Below are 17,318 nucleotides of genomic sequence, written 5' to 3'. Positions count from 1 at the left end.
TCAATCGTTTAAAAATGTTTTTCGCCGCTGAAGAAGATACTGAAGGACTTTCGATGGTTTCTTCACTCCAAACAAATGTCGAAAACAAAATTATCAGCCGGAAGAAGGTGCAGAAGAAAATAAGTGATTACTGTATGTATTTTTCTTAAGATAAAGTCATAATATGCATAGCACAATTGTATGTATATTATTTACAAAAATATTCTGCAAAATCTGTATATAATTTAATTTTACATTAAACGTCTAACGATTTTTCTTTATCTCTTGTGTATGTAATTGTATATTATTTACAAAAATATTGTTCAGAATCTGTATATATTTTAATTTAATTTTACATTAAATGTTTAACGATTTTTCTATCTTTCTTTTTTTTTTTTCTCCCTCAGACTTCTTGTTAGTGGACACTTCTCTCTAACGGACACATTCTCGTTCCCCATGGCTGTCTGTTAAAGGGAAGTTTCACTGTATAACCTCTATTATTTTTATTTTGGAACTAATGGACAAAATTATTATAGCCAGGCACATTCCTCAAATGTTCACGTGTCTGCTATACTATTACTTTTCCAAGAGAGCTGAGACTAAATGAAAGTAGTCAGTGGACCTTACATGGTCCCTGTAGCAAAATCCCTCTAGGGGCTCACATCTGGTGAGTATGGGCTTGGCACACCCAGGGTCCTGAGCTGGATATCATCATTCTTCTCTTTCTTGATGATCTTTTACTCCCCCCCCTCTCTCTCTCAGGCTAACTCAGAATTTTTTTTTTTTTTTTTTTGCCTGGTGCAGCGAAAGTCTCAGGCTTCCTTGCACCACATGACTAATAATGATAATCACCGATTTAAACCTTTTGAAAGTGAATTTGCCAAATGTTTCAGTCAGTCACCCTGGAGCAAGTTTCTTCATAAAATTGGGGAATATTTTGTAAAAATGAAAATGTCTGAATGATTTAAAATATTTTTTTCTTTAAATATTAACTTTTTTTTTCTTTTTTTTTTTTTTGACTTGATTGCCCAGCACTAGAATAAAATTAGTCAAAAATCAAACAAACCAGAATTTAAAAAAAAAAAATTCCAAAAAAGGCATAAAAAAAACTTAATTTTTTTGATTAAAGCAATAATATCTTCTACATCTTTTTATGCATTATTTAACTCAGTTTGTAAGCCATAATCAAACAACAGGTGCAATATCCTCCTCCTTCTCCAGTTTTCAGAGCTATTTTCATGCTGCCTCTATTAAAAATGTCTACTATTAGTTAGAAACAGAGAAGATGTGGTAGTATGTATGGGAAAACTTTCAGGACAGTTTGTACATAAACGAACACATTATTTGAAATGTAGTTGAAATGACCTTGAGAAATGTGCATACAAGAGTTAAATAAATAATCTAATAATATGAATTTTAATATTACTAATTTCAGGAGATTTGTCAGCAGAAGAAGAAGTTTTGCAATGGCTTATTCATTCAAGATCAGAAGATACCATTGAAACTGTGAACAAAGATATGCTAGATCGTCTTATTGACAATACTCCATATCTGGTAGTAGTGTTTTGTAAGTAAGCCAATTTTTTTACTTGTAGCATCTTATTTATTTTATTTTATTTTTTTTGTCAATACTCACTAGTTTTTAATACAATCTAGTTTTACTGTTTCAATCGGAAGATCACCAGATATTTGTGCATGAATTGTTCCAGGAGGTGAAGATTAGTGTGGGCTCTGTTTCAACAGAGCCCACACTAATCTTCACCAACCTTCATGACCAACTCCTGAAATTGAAGACTGATCGACAACAGAAATCACAAGAGTTGTTAGCCCTGTGCCAAAAAAAATGAGGAAGACTAATCACTCAGGATGAAAGTTGGATACACCATTTCGACCCTTAAAGTAAGATCATGGTTGGCAACATCATGGTTTCCCCTCCCCAAGAAGGCAAGGGTCCAAGCATCAGCAGGAAAGGTCTTGCTGACAGTGTTTTGGAATGAGAAAGGTGTAATAATGACTGATTACCTGCCAAAAGGTAGAACAATTAAAGGTACCTATTTTGCCAACTTACTCACAAAATTATGGTAGAAAATCAAAACATGTAGGTGTGGCATGCTGTCCAAAGGTGTGAGAATGCTTCAAGACAATGCCCCAGTCTACACTTCTGAAATTGCAAAAACACAAGCGGTCATTTTTGGATATGAAATACTGCCCCATCCAGCCTATTCACCCGATCTTGCACCATTGGACTTCTTGTTTCCTTCCCTTAAATAATTTCTTTGGGGGACCCACTTCCCTGACGACGAGACACTCATTTCTGCAACAGAATCATAGTTCAAAGACCAACCTCGCCACTTCTACAAAAACAGTATCCATAGCCTCATCCATCGATGGGGAAAAATGTGTAAATCTGCACAGTGATTATGTAGAGGAGGACTAAAACCTGTGCCAAGAATCAACAGGCTAGCACCCTCTGCAGATAGGTCAGGGCGATTCTTGATTGAACCACCCTTTTAGATGTCAAATAAGTACAATCATTTAATTTTCTTCCTCTTCATCATTGCTAAGCACATTCAAACCAGAACGTTTTCTCCATTGCAGAATATCTTCAACTTCTGAACTTTCTTCTGCAGCATCTAGATTTCAGACATGGTCATCTCGACGATTGTAACTCAGCAATGGTCAACTCAGTGACGGTAAACTCGGTAAAAAAATTATAATAAAAACTTTTCTGTTAAATTTATTTCATGAATAATAAATATTTTCTTGTGATTATGATTGCTATTTTAAAGATTGCTATTGCTATTATGATTGCTATTAAAAAGTTTATTAGCTATTTATATTCACAAAGTTGATGAGATATATTAAATTTCAGTGTTTCATTAAATTTTTAACATAAAAAAATATGAATGAGAGAGAGAAATTCCTGACTATAGACACTTTTCGAGTAAACAATCCTGTTCTCAGACACTAGGTGGTTGTTTTACATTAAGGTTATTATTATATTAATACCATTCTTATATACCACATGAAATTAATAATATAGTTTATTAGGCTTTTCACTTACATTCATGCAAGTCTAGAAAATTATTTACCAGTTTGTTGTTGTTTGTTTGTTATTTGGTTTTTAGGAGCATTAGCAACTAAGGCGATATTGCACCGGGATATGCGGTGGTCATTCCCTGACCTTTCCGCATCCTCCGTATTTGGTGGTGATGGGCTCGAACCCCGGTCTAATCAAGAAGCATGTGCTATGCATTGCTGTTCCTTCCCACCTGGCTACGGAGGCACCTTATTTACCAGAAGAGTTTGAACCAATTTTAGAATGATTTACCAATATGTATATAGGACATCTTATAGGTGACAGCTGCACCAACATTTCCCTTTTGGCGCCTCCATAGCCAGGTGGGCAGGAGCAGCAGTGCATAGCACACGCTTCTTGATTAGACCGGGGTTCAAGCCCGTGACCACCGAATACGGAGGATGCGGAAAGGTCAGGGAATGACCACCGCATATCCCTGGAGCAATATGGCCTTAGTTGCTAATGCTCCTAAAAATTAAATAACAAACAAACAAATAACATTTCCCTCCAATATTTGGTCCTTATACCAATGAACATTAAGTAAAAGCAGTAGAACAAACAATTTGGCTGAAACTTGCCATTGCAAACTACAGTTAGCCTTTGGTAGCAGTATTGCTCACCCTACTTTGTGGATTTTTATAGATAAGTTAAGGAAATTCAAACAACTTATGATATAGATTTTGAAAGAATTATTGCCGGCCATGAATGTCCATGGAAACGAACATGCTCTGAAGAAGCTGACCGCCGGATTTTAAATAAGATAAATAAATTGGCAAAATATAGAATATCTTCATGGTACATCCTACAACTACAATATGGATTAAAAAATTAAAGGATTTGTTGTTTTATTATATAATTTATAGTTTATTTTCCAGGATTATTAAAAAAATTCAAAGATATATACTTAACTATGCAATAAATTCTCTTCTAATAAACATGTGTTTTAATAAATAACATATTGCAATAATATATTTGACTTAACAAATTTCCATTAATAAATTTATAACCCTAAATGAAAACATTTATATAATTTTCTTTTCAAAATAATTTTTGAAAAGAAAATTATTTTTGTCCCTGAGTTGCGATTGCCAAGTTGACGTTGCTGAGTTGTTTTTTTGCATACCCTCTAGCTTTTGTGTATCTTCTACTCTAAAAAATCAGTAATCTAGGTTTGTTTGATAGATCTTTGTAAATTTCATGGTATGGAGCTAAGCATGTTTGAAGCTCCCTTTTTAACTTTGTGCTCCTTTCAGTCGAAAGATCTGCATTCAAAAAATAAGATTCTAATTGCTTGGCTAAGTTTATGCCTTCCTGTATGCTTTTTAGTGCACAATTTCGAACTTCTGAATTTGCATCTGTGCTATCATCCTCTGAATTGATTTGGTTTACCTCCAATGCCATTTCCACCAAATCTGCTTTGCCAGCCTCTTTTTCTACCAGTAGTTCTTAAACTTCTTCACTAGTCATATCATACTATTTAAGGCCTGGAATATAATTCACAACAAAGAAATATTCCAATAAGGTCCTGAAGAACAAAGTTTAGTAATACATACCCGGAAAAATTTATAACCGATCAAATGAAAACCAAAATAATCTTACCAATTTCTTAAAAGTCACAAACTGCAAGCTTCAAAGTCACAATTTTTTATGGTCTTAAACAAGCACAAGTCCAATAGCACAAACCTAACATTGTTTTTTTTTTTTTTTTTTTGCATATTGATAACGAGTCAACAGCGGGGGATTAAAAAAAAAAGAATGGAAATGTTGAAAAATTACATCCAACTTAATAGCAGGGTTTCCCCTGCACAAAATCTAAAAAATACCATGTTATGCAAGGTTTGCCACAATTCTCTAACTGTGAGCAAAACTGCATTATATAAGGTTTGGAGCTAAACCGTGTTGTAGAAGTAACTTGTTATATGGAGTTGCCTGTACAACAAAAATGTAATGATAATGCCTTTGTCTATAGCACTACAGACAAATATTACAGCAGTAGTTGAAATCAAATAAAATTCTTATGCTATACTTCATTCAATTTTCAGTCATAGGGATCATTCTGCTTTCACTAAAGGCCAAAGTCGAATATTCAACTCTGAGGTTTGAGCTTATGTTAAACTTAGAGACAAATATTGTTATCCCTGGTTCTACCTAAGTTGCTAATATCTTTTTAAATTGTATAGAATCATATGAACAGCATGAATCTGCTATAATTTAACAACCCTGTGTAATTGCCAGCCAAAAAAAAAAAAAAAACTGTTTATTTGGCTCCTTTCAAAAGGGTAAACTTTTCCAAGTGTCATAATTGTCAATAATAGTATGCTTCAACAGCTTTATTTATATTACTGTTCTTTGCAGTTAACTATACCCAATCTCAATAAGTAATGATAAACCCAGTCAAGTTTATCATTAGTGGCAAATTTTACTGGCTATTGCTGAATGTGTGATTGGCATTTTGACAGTTGTCCCACTCTTAATTCTGTCAAAAACACTAACTTTAGCAAATTGGCACAGATCCACTTAGAGTAAGGAGGTGCAAAAGTAACGGTAAGGAGATGCAAAAGATGCAAAATTTGCTATTTTTTTATTATCATTGACAAAGTTAACAAAACTTTTAATTAAATCTGCATTATTAGACTTCAACAACCTGTTTCATGTTCTCTGCATATTTTATGTTCTGTACCTCTTCCTTCAGAAATTTCTATGCATTTCAGCATAGGAAACCCATTCTATTATTCTTGTCACTTTTAGACATCCTCTTAACCAGAAAATACATGTTTTGCCTACTTCAGTTAATATAAAATCAACAAATAATGAGAGATTATTAATTATACATTATTTATATTAAAGCCTTTGTCCCTGCTATTTCCTGCCCTCCATGTGTTCTTTCATAACCTCACCTATTGTTACCTACATACCCATTTATCTCTCCCACTCTCACTTTCTTCTTATGTAGATCCTGCAATAATCCATCCGTGTCTTGCCAGAATTTCTCCTTCATCTCTTTATCACACAAACTCTGTAGTCATACATACTGACTACAATTATTTTCTCTGTACCTATCCACAGTTGACCACTATTACTCTATAACACTTATTCTCTGTACATCTACACCTTCATTTCTTCATATACCTGCTTGCCTGCTTCACTTCTCCTTTCCTTTGTCCTAAAATAAATCAGCCTTAAAGCATCTCCAGTTTTTCTTGATCTTGCTTCCTACCATCCTGTTTCCTCCCTACAATCTGTCTGTATCTTTCAACTTGGAGGCATTGGAGGCAAATTGCTGCTATGGATAAAGGGGTGGTTGAGGGGGAGAAGACAGAGAGTGGTAATCAATGGACACTGCTCATCGTGGACTAATGTTATTAGTGGAGTCCCTCAGGGTTCAGTATTGGGTCCTTTATTCTTTTCTGTATTTATAAATGATATTGATGATGGTATATCAAGCTTAATGTCCAAGTTTGCAGACGATACTAAGGTTGGCAGGGTTGTCAAGGACACTACTGACACTATGCTGCTGCAACAGGATCTGGAAAGGTTGAGCAGATGGGCTGAGAGGTGGCAAATGAAGTTTAACATTGACAAATGTAAAGTACTACATATGGGAAACAGCAACCCCAGAGCAACGTATCAACTCTGTGGTACTACACTGACAGTGGTAGAGAATGAAAGGGACCTGGGGGTGGTTGTGCAGGCAGATATGAAGTTCTCTGAGCAGTGCAGACGGGCTGCAAGAGTAGCTCATGGTGTATTGTCAATGATATATAGGAATTTTTCTAGCATGGATAACGAGGTTATTATTCCCTTGTATAAGGCAATGGTTAGGCCACACCTAGAGTACTGCATACAGGCCTGGAGGCCTCATTTCAAGAAGGATGTAGAGCTGCTGGAACGTGTACAGAGAAGGGCAACAAGATTAGTGAATGGAACAAAGGGGTGCTCTTACGAAGAAAGGCTTAAGTTTTGCAAATTACAGTGTCTGGAGACTAGGCACCAGCGAAGTGATCTGATAGAGGTGTACAAGGCCTTGAATGGTTTGAGCATGCTCAATGCTGATGGGATTCTTCCTCTTGCTCAGAATAATCACCTGAGAGGGCATAAATTCAAATTGAGGAAAGACAGATGTAGGATAGATGTGCGGAAATTTGCCTTTAGCCAGCGTGTGGTTGGTAGGTGGAACAGACTTCCATCCCTTGTCGTGGAAGTTGATAGCCTAAATAAGTTTAAGGCTCAGCTGGACAGGTATTTCGAACGAACAGAGGGGTGAAGTGGAAGTGGTTATTTTTTATTTATTTATTTTACTTTTTTTTTTTTTTTGGCTGTGCTGCATAAGCTCGCTTTCTTGCATCAAATGCCTCTACTAATGCTAAATGCTAACTTTTAAGTATATCCACCAATTCTATACTTCTTCCAGTCATAGCTGCATTATTCCACAGTGCTCTGTGTAGGACTCTTGTCATTCTTGTTTGGACTTAGCATTCCAGACAATGCGGACTGAATTGCTAAGTCCAAGTGTGTTGCTTAAAATGGATGCTAACCTGGATAAAGACATGCTCATTTAATTTGTCATGTGTTTTTACAGATGAGTTTTGCCATGTAGCCTGTAAATCACTTTTATTTTACTTGTTAACTCGTGTATCATTGCAGAGAACTTCTTCTCATATGATGAGATGTATTGAAAGACACTACAAGGCACCATTAACAAAATAGTCTCTTGGGCCAAAAATAATGGATATCGGCTTTCTAAACCAAAAATGGCTGCTATGCACTTCTATCGCAAACGTTCTTTACATCCTGATCCAGACCTTCAGTTGGATTTTCATTCTATTTCTTTCCAACCTAGTATTAGATTTCGTGGTTTAATACTTGATAAAAAATTAAACTTCCTAGAACATATAAAACATATTCGTACAAGTTGTCTTAGAAAACTAAATCTTCTCAGAGTAATTTCTTCTATGTCATGGGGTGCAGATCATTACGTGTTGTTACATCTATATCGCTCACTAATCAGATCCCAGTTAGACTATGGGTCTCCTGCATATGACTTGGCCAGGCCAAGTGTATTGAAATGGCTCGATCCTGTACATCACAGTGCACTAAGATTTGCACTGGGGGCTTTTCGTACATCACCAATCTTAATCCTCTATACCGAAGCTTGTGAACCACCGTTACGCCTTAGGCAAGAAGTTCTACTACTAAATTATGCAGCCAAAATCAGCAGTCTCCCACATTATCCCATGTGGCAATGCCTCTTCATGCCAAAATGGAGAAATCTCTATCAAACTAAACGGCGTTTTAACAAACCATTTGGTATTAGGCTTCAAGCTTTGATCACAAGCTGAGGCCTGAAGTTTTCTAGTACTCTTCAGGACACTAGCATGGAAACTCAGCCATGGCAATTGCCTCCGGTACATATTGATAGACATTTTCAGCAATGGGAAAGAATAACTTCACCAATATCAACATTAGACAAATACATATGGCTCACTCCACCAAGTTTAGTAGTTTCATTCAACTATACACAGATGGATCCAAAACTGGTAATAAAGTAATACTACCAAATGCCACCATCTCCAGACAACTCCTATCAGAATGCAGTACTTATACCTCAGAGTTATATGGTATTCTACTAGCCCTAGAGACTATAATAGAAGCCTTGTACGCTAAATCCATAATATATACCGGCTTGTTAAGTGCTCTACAGTGCAAATCCTTCTCTAGTCATCATCTGATACAGAAAATTTGGGCACAGTTATTAGCACTTCATGGACATGGACAGCTCATAATATTTTGTTGAATCCCTGGACATGTTGGAATCCTAGGAAACGAGCAGGCAGATTTAGCTGCTAAAATTGCTACAAATGTGATGCCATGTAATTTCAGGACTCCTTATAGTGATCATAAGTCCTTTATCAAACAGACATATAAAGAACTGTGGACATGCATGTGGAAAGATCAAACAAATAATAAACTTTTTGAAATCAAGAGAGAACCTAAACAGTGGCAATCCAGCCTGAGACGAAACAGAAAGTATAAAAACCATCCTGGCCAGATTACGCGTTGGTCATACTCAGTGAGGAAAGTATGGTCATACTTTCCTAACAAACAGTGACCCTCCACAATACAGTAATTGTTTATGCCCATTAACAGTAAAGCATATCATCATAGAATGCCCACAATATCAAAAAGAATGGAAAGCATTTTTTTCTTCTAATTTTCATAATTGCGATCAGTTAACACTACGGTGTGTCCTAGGAGATCGAGAGAACATGGATGACATTTTTCTTTTCCTAAAATTGATAAATAAATATCACCTTATCTTGAACCCCTATCACCCGTAAGAAAAACGAAGAAAATATCAGACAGTAATTAGTGCATTATGGCCTAAGTTGCTGATGCACCAACAAATCTAACAACAATGTCTTCTCATATGAGAAAAATTGGATTTTTTTTTAAAAGAATAAACTCTACCTGATTTATCCTTAATTATAGAAAGATAAAATGTATAGCTTAATTAATTACACATTCACTGTCAGTAGTTAGAATTTAGACTGCTGAATTTTTATCAAAGAGGAACAAATAATATTAGTAGTGACAAGTGATGAAGAAAGCAAGCTTATCCAGCATCAGCCAAAAAAAAAAAAAAAAAAACCACTTAGTATCACCTGTTCATCCCTCTAACAATTTGTCTACATCTTCCTTGAATTGATTCAAACAATAATTTACCCACTAGCTGAAAGCAAATTTCCACATAGCTATTCTTCAACCACCCTCAATTTGAATTTATGTCCCGTCATATGTGTAGTCTGAGCAAGAGGAAAGATTCCATTGGTATGGTGTCAATCCATTCAAAGCCTTAAGAAGCACCAATCAGATCTCCTTTCAGGTGCCTAGTCTCTAGATACTGCATTTTGCAGAACTGAAATCTTCCCCAGTAAGAGCACCTGCTTTGTTCCATATCACTAATCGTGCTGTTCTTCTCTGCACTTGTTTCAACAGATCCACATCCTTCCACAAATGAGGCTTCCAGACCCGTATGCAGTACTCATCTTGTGGCCTAACCATTGTCTTACAATAGGATAATCACTTCCTTATACCTACTGGAAAAATTCCTATATATCATTGGAAAAAAACTCCATGAGCTGGCCTTGAGAGCCTGTTCTACACTGCTCAGAATTTTACATCCGACTGCACAATTATTGCCAGGTCTTTTTCATTATCCTCTACCCTGAGTGTAGCACCACACACAGGTGGTATTTTAATCCAGGATTGCTACTACCCATATGAAGTACCTTGTATTTGTTCAACAAAATATTGTTGAAATCAATGTGCAACTTCTCAGCCCACTGCCTAATTTTTCTAGATGTTGCAGTATCATAACTTCACCTATTCCTACCTACTTGGTACTAACAATAACTACCCTGCCAATCTTTATATCATCTGCAAACTTACACAATAAGCCTGGTATACCCTCATCAGTATCATAAATGAACGTTGGCAACAAGCCCATCACTGAACCCTGTGGGATTCCACTAAAAACATTAATCCACAAAGAGCATTGCCTGTTGATAACTACTCTTTGTATTATCCCACTAAACTGTTGTTTTATCCAGAGCAGTAAGTTGATCTTAATGCTGCACTGCTACAATTTACACAGCAGTCTTTTATATGCAACAATATCAAAAATTTCCTGAAATCCAAGTATATGATACCAGAATTATTTGCATCCAGTTCCTTTGTTACTTCATTGTACCATCCAATTAAATTGGACAGGCAAGATTGTACCTTAACAAATCCATGCTGTGACTGCAGTATAACTGCACTCCAGTCTAGATGGTTGTGCAGTATTTTTTGAACCAGTGATTCCATTATTTTCTCCGGAACTGAAGTCAAGGTAACGAGTCTGTAATTATTTGTGTCTTCCTTTGAAACCCCTTTGTGAATTGGGGATACATTTACACATGTCCAGGCCACAGGGACATCTCTCAAATACAGTAATGTTCTAATAATCATGGATAAAGGTTTGCTTACCTCTTTTGCTGCCTTACTTAATATAATTAGATAGATTCTATCCACTGCCAGATGCCTTTTTATGTTTACCTTCAACAATTTCTCTTCCCCTTTCCTCTCAGTTCACAAAATCATTCAGCTTCCTGTTAGATTTTGATATACTTCTGACATCCCCATCCCAAAAAATTACTTTTTGTGAATGTAAATGCAAAATACCTGTTCAGTTTCAGTTTTCAGCACTCTATGCAGGAGTATCAACACTTATAACATCCATATCTTCTTTACTTATAAGTTTTTATAAGTAAAGAAGGCTTTGTTGCTTATCTTTATATTCGTTACCAGAGACTTTTCATAATCTGCCTTAATTTTTCTAACTCTCCTGTGTGACTTGATTGCAAACTTTTTTTCTTTTTTTTTTATAAGGACTTCAAGCATGGGAAATACAGTAGACTCGATTTTCCAGGATAGATAGTAAAAATAAAATCCCGTTTAATCCAGAAATATCGAAAAATGTTCTGCAACGTACCTAAAAAATATGACGATAGATAAAAAACAAAAAACTTACCTCGCATTACTTGCATGTCCAGTAACAATGCTTGCATAGGTATAAAAATATACCTATAGGTAATGATGTATGCTTGTCTCAGATACCAAAGTCTGCCAATAGTGGTGCACAATAATTTTCACAATATTTTCTTACAAGTTTTGTTTTAACTTAAAAAGTCTATGATATCTTTAAAACATGTTTTGTTTTTAACCTAATATTTTTATATTTTAATTTTACAAAAAATAGAAGAGACAAGCGAAAATCAATTCACTTAGAGAAATACGAAATTGTAGAAGATTGTTTTTTTCCTTTTGTAACTTTTTGATGAATGGCGCGTTGAATATTTCTTAAAACCATTTTTTGTGACAGAACAGTATCATCTTGCTGTTCCAGGTAGTCAAGAAGTGCTTTTGTGTGGCTTAAAGCAATACTGTGGCTAATTTTTTGTGATGATATCAACTCTTCTTCCCCTTCTTTAGGTTCACCATCATTATTTAGTGGTGGTGGTGTAGTAGTCGTTATATGATGTAAAATTTCTTCATCATTTAATACTTCGTGGCCAGCTAAATCTTTGTCAGAATTAAGCCAATCATGAATTGATTGCTCAACGATGTCCCTGCACCCCTCAATTTGTTGAAAATTTCGTAACATTTCTTGTACCAAATCTTCACAGTTTTCTTCAAATTCTAAGAATTCTTCATTTCCCGGTAAAATTTTATGCCAAGACCTCTTTAAGGTTATGTTTTTTATTGATTTCCATGCTGCTTAAACTTCATAAATCGCATCCAATACAGTCATGTTTTCCCAAAATGTCAATAAATCAAAATTATTTTCTTACACTAACTTGAGAGAGAAATTTTGGCGATAAATTGCTTTTATTTGTTGGATGACACCTTGATCCATCGGTTGTATTAAAACTGTCACATTGGAGGGTAATTATTTTACGAAAATATTTCCGTCATCTGATTTTAGAATTTCTTCATTAGGATGACTTGGTGCATTATCTAATAGCAGGACAGCTTTCTGTAGCACCAGATGTTGATGCATTGAAGGCACAAACTTAATTCTAAACCAACTGGAAAATATCTCCCTGTCTTTCCAGGCTGACTTATCGTTGTAGTAATCGACAGGTAAATTTGATATTGAAATACTCGAGAAAGCCCGTGGTTTTTTTGCCTTTCCAATTATGCAGAGTTTCAAAGATGAGACCCAGCAGCATTTACATAGCAAAGAACCATCTATCTTTGCTTTTGAATTTTGTCCTGGATCCTGGAGCTTTTACCTTGGTTTCGTAAGCCAAAGTTTTTGTTGGAAGACATTTCCAGTACAATCCTGTTTCATCAGCCTTGTAAGTTTGCTCTGGCACAAGTTCATTGGTTTCAATAAATTTTTGAAACTCACTGGTGAATTCTTGGGTGGCAGGTGCATCACTACTTAGTTTTTCACCTTGATGGAAATCTGACGAATGCCGTGCCTCTGTTTAAACGGTGCCAACCACCCAGAAAATGCATTAAAACCGCCTTGCAATTTTAATACGTCGAAAAAATATTTTGCAAATTTCCCCAGAGACTGGAATGCCTTCTGCTCTATTGGCTAAAATGCAACACCATTGCCTTGTCAAGGTTCTTGTATGTAGACTGTTTCATCTTTTTTCTGTTAATCATGCTTTAAACACTATCAGATGTGCCCCCAAAATCTAATAGCTTCCCTTCATTTTTTACAATGTCACGTATGGTTTGGTCACCAACATTGTAATGGTTCATTAAAGATTTAATGGATGCATTGTTTTCAAACTTTTAAATAATTTCAACTTTTTGTTCAATTGAAAGCACAACTCTTTTGCATTTACCCATCATTTTCACGATTTATAGACAAAAAAAATATTTACTATTAAAAAAAATTCGACTGACTTAAATAATGAAACAAAATTTTTCTTTTAGCAGTGCTATAGAACACAGCAATCCACGCGATGCACTAAAACAACCTAAACATTTGTTCTTTCTGTTGTTTATTTGAGTGAGGATGTGAAGACAGCGGGGGTTGCTGGGTAATAGGTTCATCTCCCAATCAAGACTTAGAATGCTGCTGCTTGTCGCTTATTTATGACTTGGCAAAATATCTGTTTATACCTATTCTATTTATTACTTGAATTTTGTGATTTACAGTGGATTTTTTTTTTTTTTACTTTGGAATCTTGAAGTGTCCCAGTATATTTGAGAGTTTGCTGTATTAGAACCTATAATACTTGGTACAATGCATGGGTTGCAGGTTGAGATGAAAGAAAATACTTGTTTACATTAGACTTGAATTTCTATAGATTGTAATTTTCAGGAAATGTATATGAAGGAAAGTTGTTCCAGGAAACGGAAGTTGATGGATAAATAAGGAAGAAGAAAAGTTTATTTTTGAGTTTGAAGTTGGACAATAAAAGGATGTTGACTGGTTGTGGTGTGTGTTTGGACTGGTTTGGAACAGTGAGCAGGAATTATAGAATCCAATTCAAAAGAAAAGTGTCCATGGAAGTATCCATAGAAAAAGCATGTAGGAGAAACAGAACATCTATAAGACAGAGAGTGGCGATGCATTGTTAGAGATGAGTCATTAATTAACATAACTGCCCTCTTCTGAATGGAGTCTAGAAGCCTGAGAGAAGTTATGGGATCAATATTTCATGGTAGGGCAGATTTGTGATTTGTACAGAGTGAATAGCTGTTAGGAAGAAAATAATTCCAAGAGTGCAAGAGAAAACCCAGTTTTTCAGATGCAGAGGAAACAATATATATGCGATGTGCTTATGCCAAGAGAGATTAGAAGTCTCTCTTGGATAATCCCAATAGGGATATGTGGTCTTGTCTGCAAATTGAATGTCGTCGAAGATAAGCATAGTAGCAGAAGAATCCTTTTTGTGAGATATAAGACAAGGCTGAGTTTTAGAAGGAATGAAATCAACTAAGTTGTCTTTGCCCTACCTGAGAATTACCTGAAGATCAGCATTTAACAAATTGGTATATTTGAGAAGTCAAAGTTTTGTGCAGGGCAAGGTTTCTCAAACTGGAAGATGGAATGTAATGTGCTGTCATCTGCAAAACCATGGATAAGATTTCTTGTCAAATGAAGAAGGTCATTAATTTACAAGAGGAAAAGAGTGGGAGAAAGAACCAAACTTTGAGGAATGCTAGCATTAGTGTAGAAGTTAGAAGACAGAGAGCCATCTACCGTCATCTGCAGTAAGTGGCCAGAGAGAAAACTGGATACCCAATTACAAAAAACAGTGCAAACCATAAGATAATGGAAGCTGTTTAGAAGACATTTATGCCAAACAAAAGCCTGAAGAGGAAAACACTTGTGAAATAGGACAGTGAAAAAAACAACACAGAATAGATGTAAGCTCAGAGAACAAGTGGAGAAATACCACCAGAACCTGGAGCTTTCCTAGCATTAAGATTGTTCAAAATCCTTGTGACATCATTTTGACAGAAGTCCACAGAATGCATTGAATGGAATGTACTGGGAATGGTAAGAGGTGGTTTACCAAGATCGTCAATACATGAGTTAGAAGAAAATAGAAAGGAGTGGCAATAGAATCTTCTGGTTTTGAAAGAGGTGGGAATAGAGATGGTGGGAATAGAGATGGTCAAAAGTTGTGGCAAGAGCTTTCGCATGAGACCAGAATGCTCAACTACTATTTGAACAAGAAGCAAGTTTTCTACTCTTAGCCTGTTCAAAATCTTGTTTGGACTGATTAATAACTGCCTTACAATTGTTGTGAGTTTTGGTGTAGGCGGAAAATGAATCCTGCTGATTTGGATACTAGCCAGTTGCGATATATTTATTGGGAAGCCGAGGTTTAGATAAAGGAAGAGATTTTAGGGTTGAGTGTGGAATAAAGGATTTCATCCCTACAAGAATAATTTCACTGATTATTGTAATCCTATCAAGGAAAAGAAGAAAATAAATCTCGCAGATCATCTCATTTTGCATTCTTGTAAAGCCAAACAACATGAGGTTTAGAATAGCCACGAGAGAAAGGCTCCATGTTTATATCTGCTGTAATCTTCCATATCACCTGATAATCTTTATGCATCCCATGCATTATTCTTCTCTGCCATGAATCTCATCAGTACATCTGACATCCATTTAAGTCTAAGCCTTGGACAGTATCTCTTAATTTGTATAAAACACATAGTAGATTCTATAATGATGTCCCAGAAGGCTTCCCATTTAGGATTTTCTGTTCATAACTTTATCAGCTGGTCCCACTACGAAGAATTTAAAAGCTGTCTGAGACCACTATAGTGACCTTTATGAAAAAAAGAGCCCTTTTCTTTGCCCTTGACAGTAGTTACATCTTTAAGTAACTCCCCCTTCAATATACTAAAATCACCTCCACTTAGTGGGTCTTTTATTTCCAGATTCATAATGCATGTATGGTCACTGCTAATAATCAGTTTATGAGTGTTGCTTTCTCTTATTGCCTCTTTAATGGACTGGTAAAGAATACATTCATCCAGCAAATCCACAAAAGTGTGAATAACCAAATCACATGATCCAGTCACTGTCTGGAAAGTTAAAGCTCTCCATGTAAGACATTCTGAGTTACTGGCTTCTGTTTGTCTGTAATAAAATGAAATATGTTTTCATGCAGAAATAAACCACGATGCCAACAATGAATAGTACTCATGCTAGCCTATACATGCAAATCATAAAGATCATAGTATGAATGGGTGGCTGACCACCAGGGGCATTTATAGAGTGAGGAAAAAGAGAGTAGTTGGGTATAGAAATTTAAAAGAAGGGATAATGGTAAGTTGATCCCATTATATTTGTAAAATGGACAGTTCAGTGTAAATGTTACAAAAAAAAGTAATCTAAAAAAAGCAATTGTAATTTGCCACAAAGTTGTTCAAAAATCATTACGTAGAGCTGGATAAAGCATTGTGACAATGAATAAATGAAATCATTGATCAATGCAATATTATGTAGTGCTGTTAATTAAATCTGGAATGTTTCCAACTTTGGAAATTTTCAACATTGTATCCAGGTAAACTGACCTTTGGTGAGATAGAGAAGAAGGTAGTTTGCAACTAATTACAAGACTAAGGTAGGAGGAACTTTTGTATTAATATGATTACTATTTATTTATTTATTTTTATTTTTTTGACACGGGGAGAAATATTGACAAGGGACCAGGAATGAAGAAATCAGCAAACAAGTTTCTCAAAGATGGGAAAATTGAATATCAATTTGTGTTATTATTTGTCTTTAGTTCCTAATCATCACAAGATCTCTTGCTGCTAGTTAACATAGCCATTATAGAATAATCTTTAGTATTTCAGTGCTTTCTCTCAGGTGCCTCTGTAGCCAGGTGGGCAGGAGCAGAAGTGCATAGCACACGCTTCTTGATTAGACCAGGGTTCAAGCCCATGACCACCAAATACAGAGAATGCGGAAAGGTCAGGGAATGACCAGTGCATATCTCTGGAGCAATATGGCCTTAGTGTCTAATGCTCCTAAACAAAACCCCAAAACATAACAGCTTTCTCTCACTAAAATGAATATATATTCTTTTACTGTGCAATGTAGCATTAGTTGAGGCATATATACATGGGCTTTGTTAGGGTAACTAAGAGTAAAAACAGGTGCATGTAAAATGCAAGGAGTATAGTTAATAAATTTCATGAGCTTGAAGGCCTAGTCAAGACATCA

General features: G+C 35.6%; 1 protein-coding gene across 1 annotated transcript in view; it reads left to right on the top strand.

Annotated features, from left to right (window-relative positions):
• The window catches only part of LOC150091328 (uncharacterized), a 693,262-nt gene that overhangs the window by 531,350 nt on the left and 144,594 nt on the right, over nt 1-17,318 (top strand). The window contains exon 27 of the mRNA XM_090375165.1: nt 1,415-1,546. Coding sequence (XP_090231291.1) covers nt 1,415-1,546 — 132 coding nt within the window. The remainder of the gene's footprint in view (nt 1-1,414; nt 1,547-17,318) is intronic.

Source organism: Mastigoproctus giganteus, chromosome 1 (genome assembly GCF_048544385.1).
Source record: "Mastigoproctus giganteus isolate SK-2022 chromosome 1, ASM4854438v1, whole genome shotgun sequence".
NCBI lineage: Eukaryota > Metazoa > Arthropoda > Arachnida > Uropygi > Thelyphonidae > Mastigoproctus > Mastigoproctus giganteus.
The sequence above is the reverse complement of the archived record's forward strand: the minus strand, read 5'-3'. Positions and strand labels throughout refer to the sequence as shown.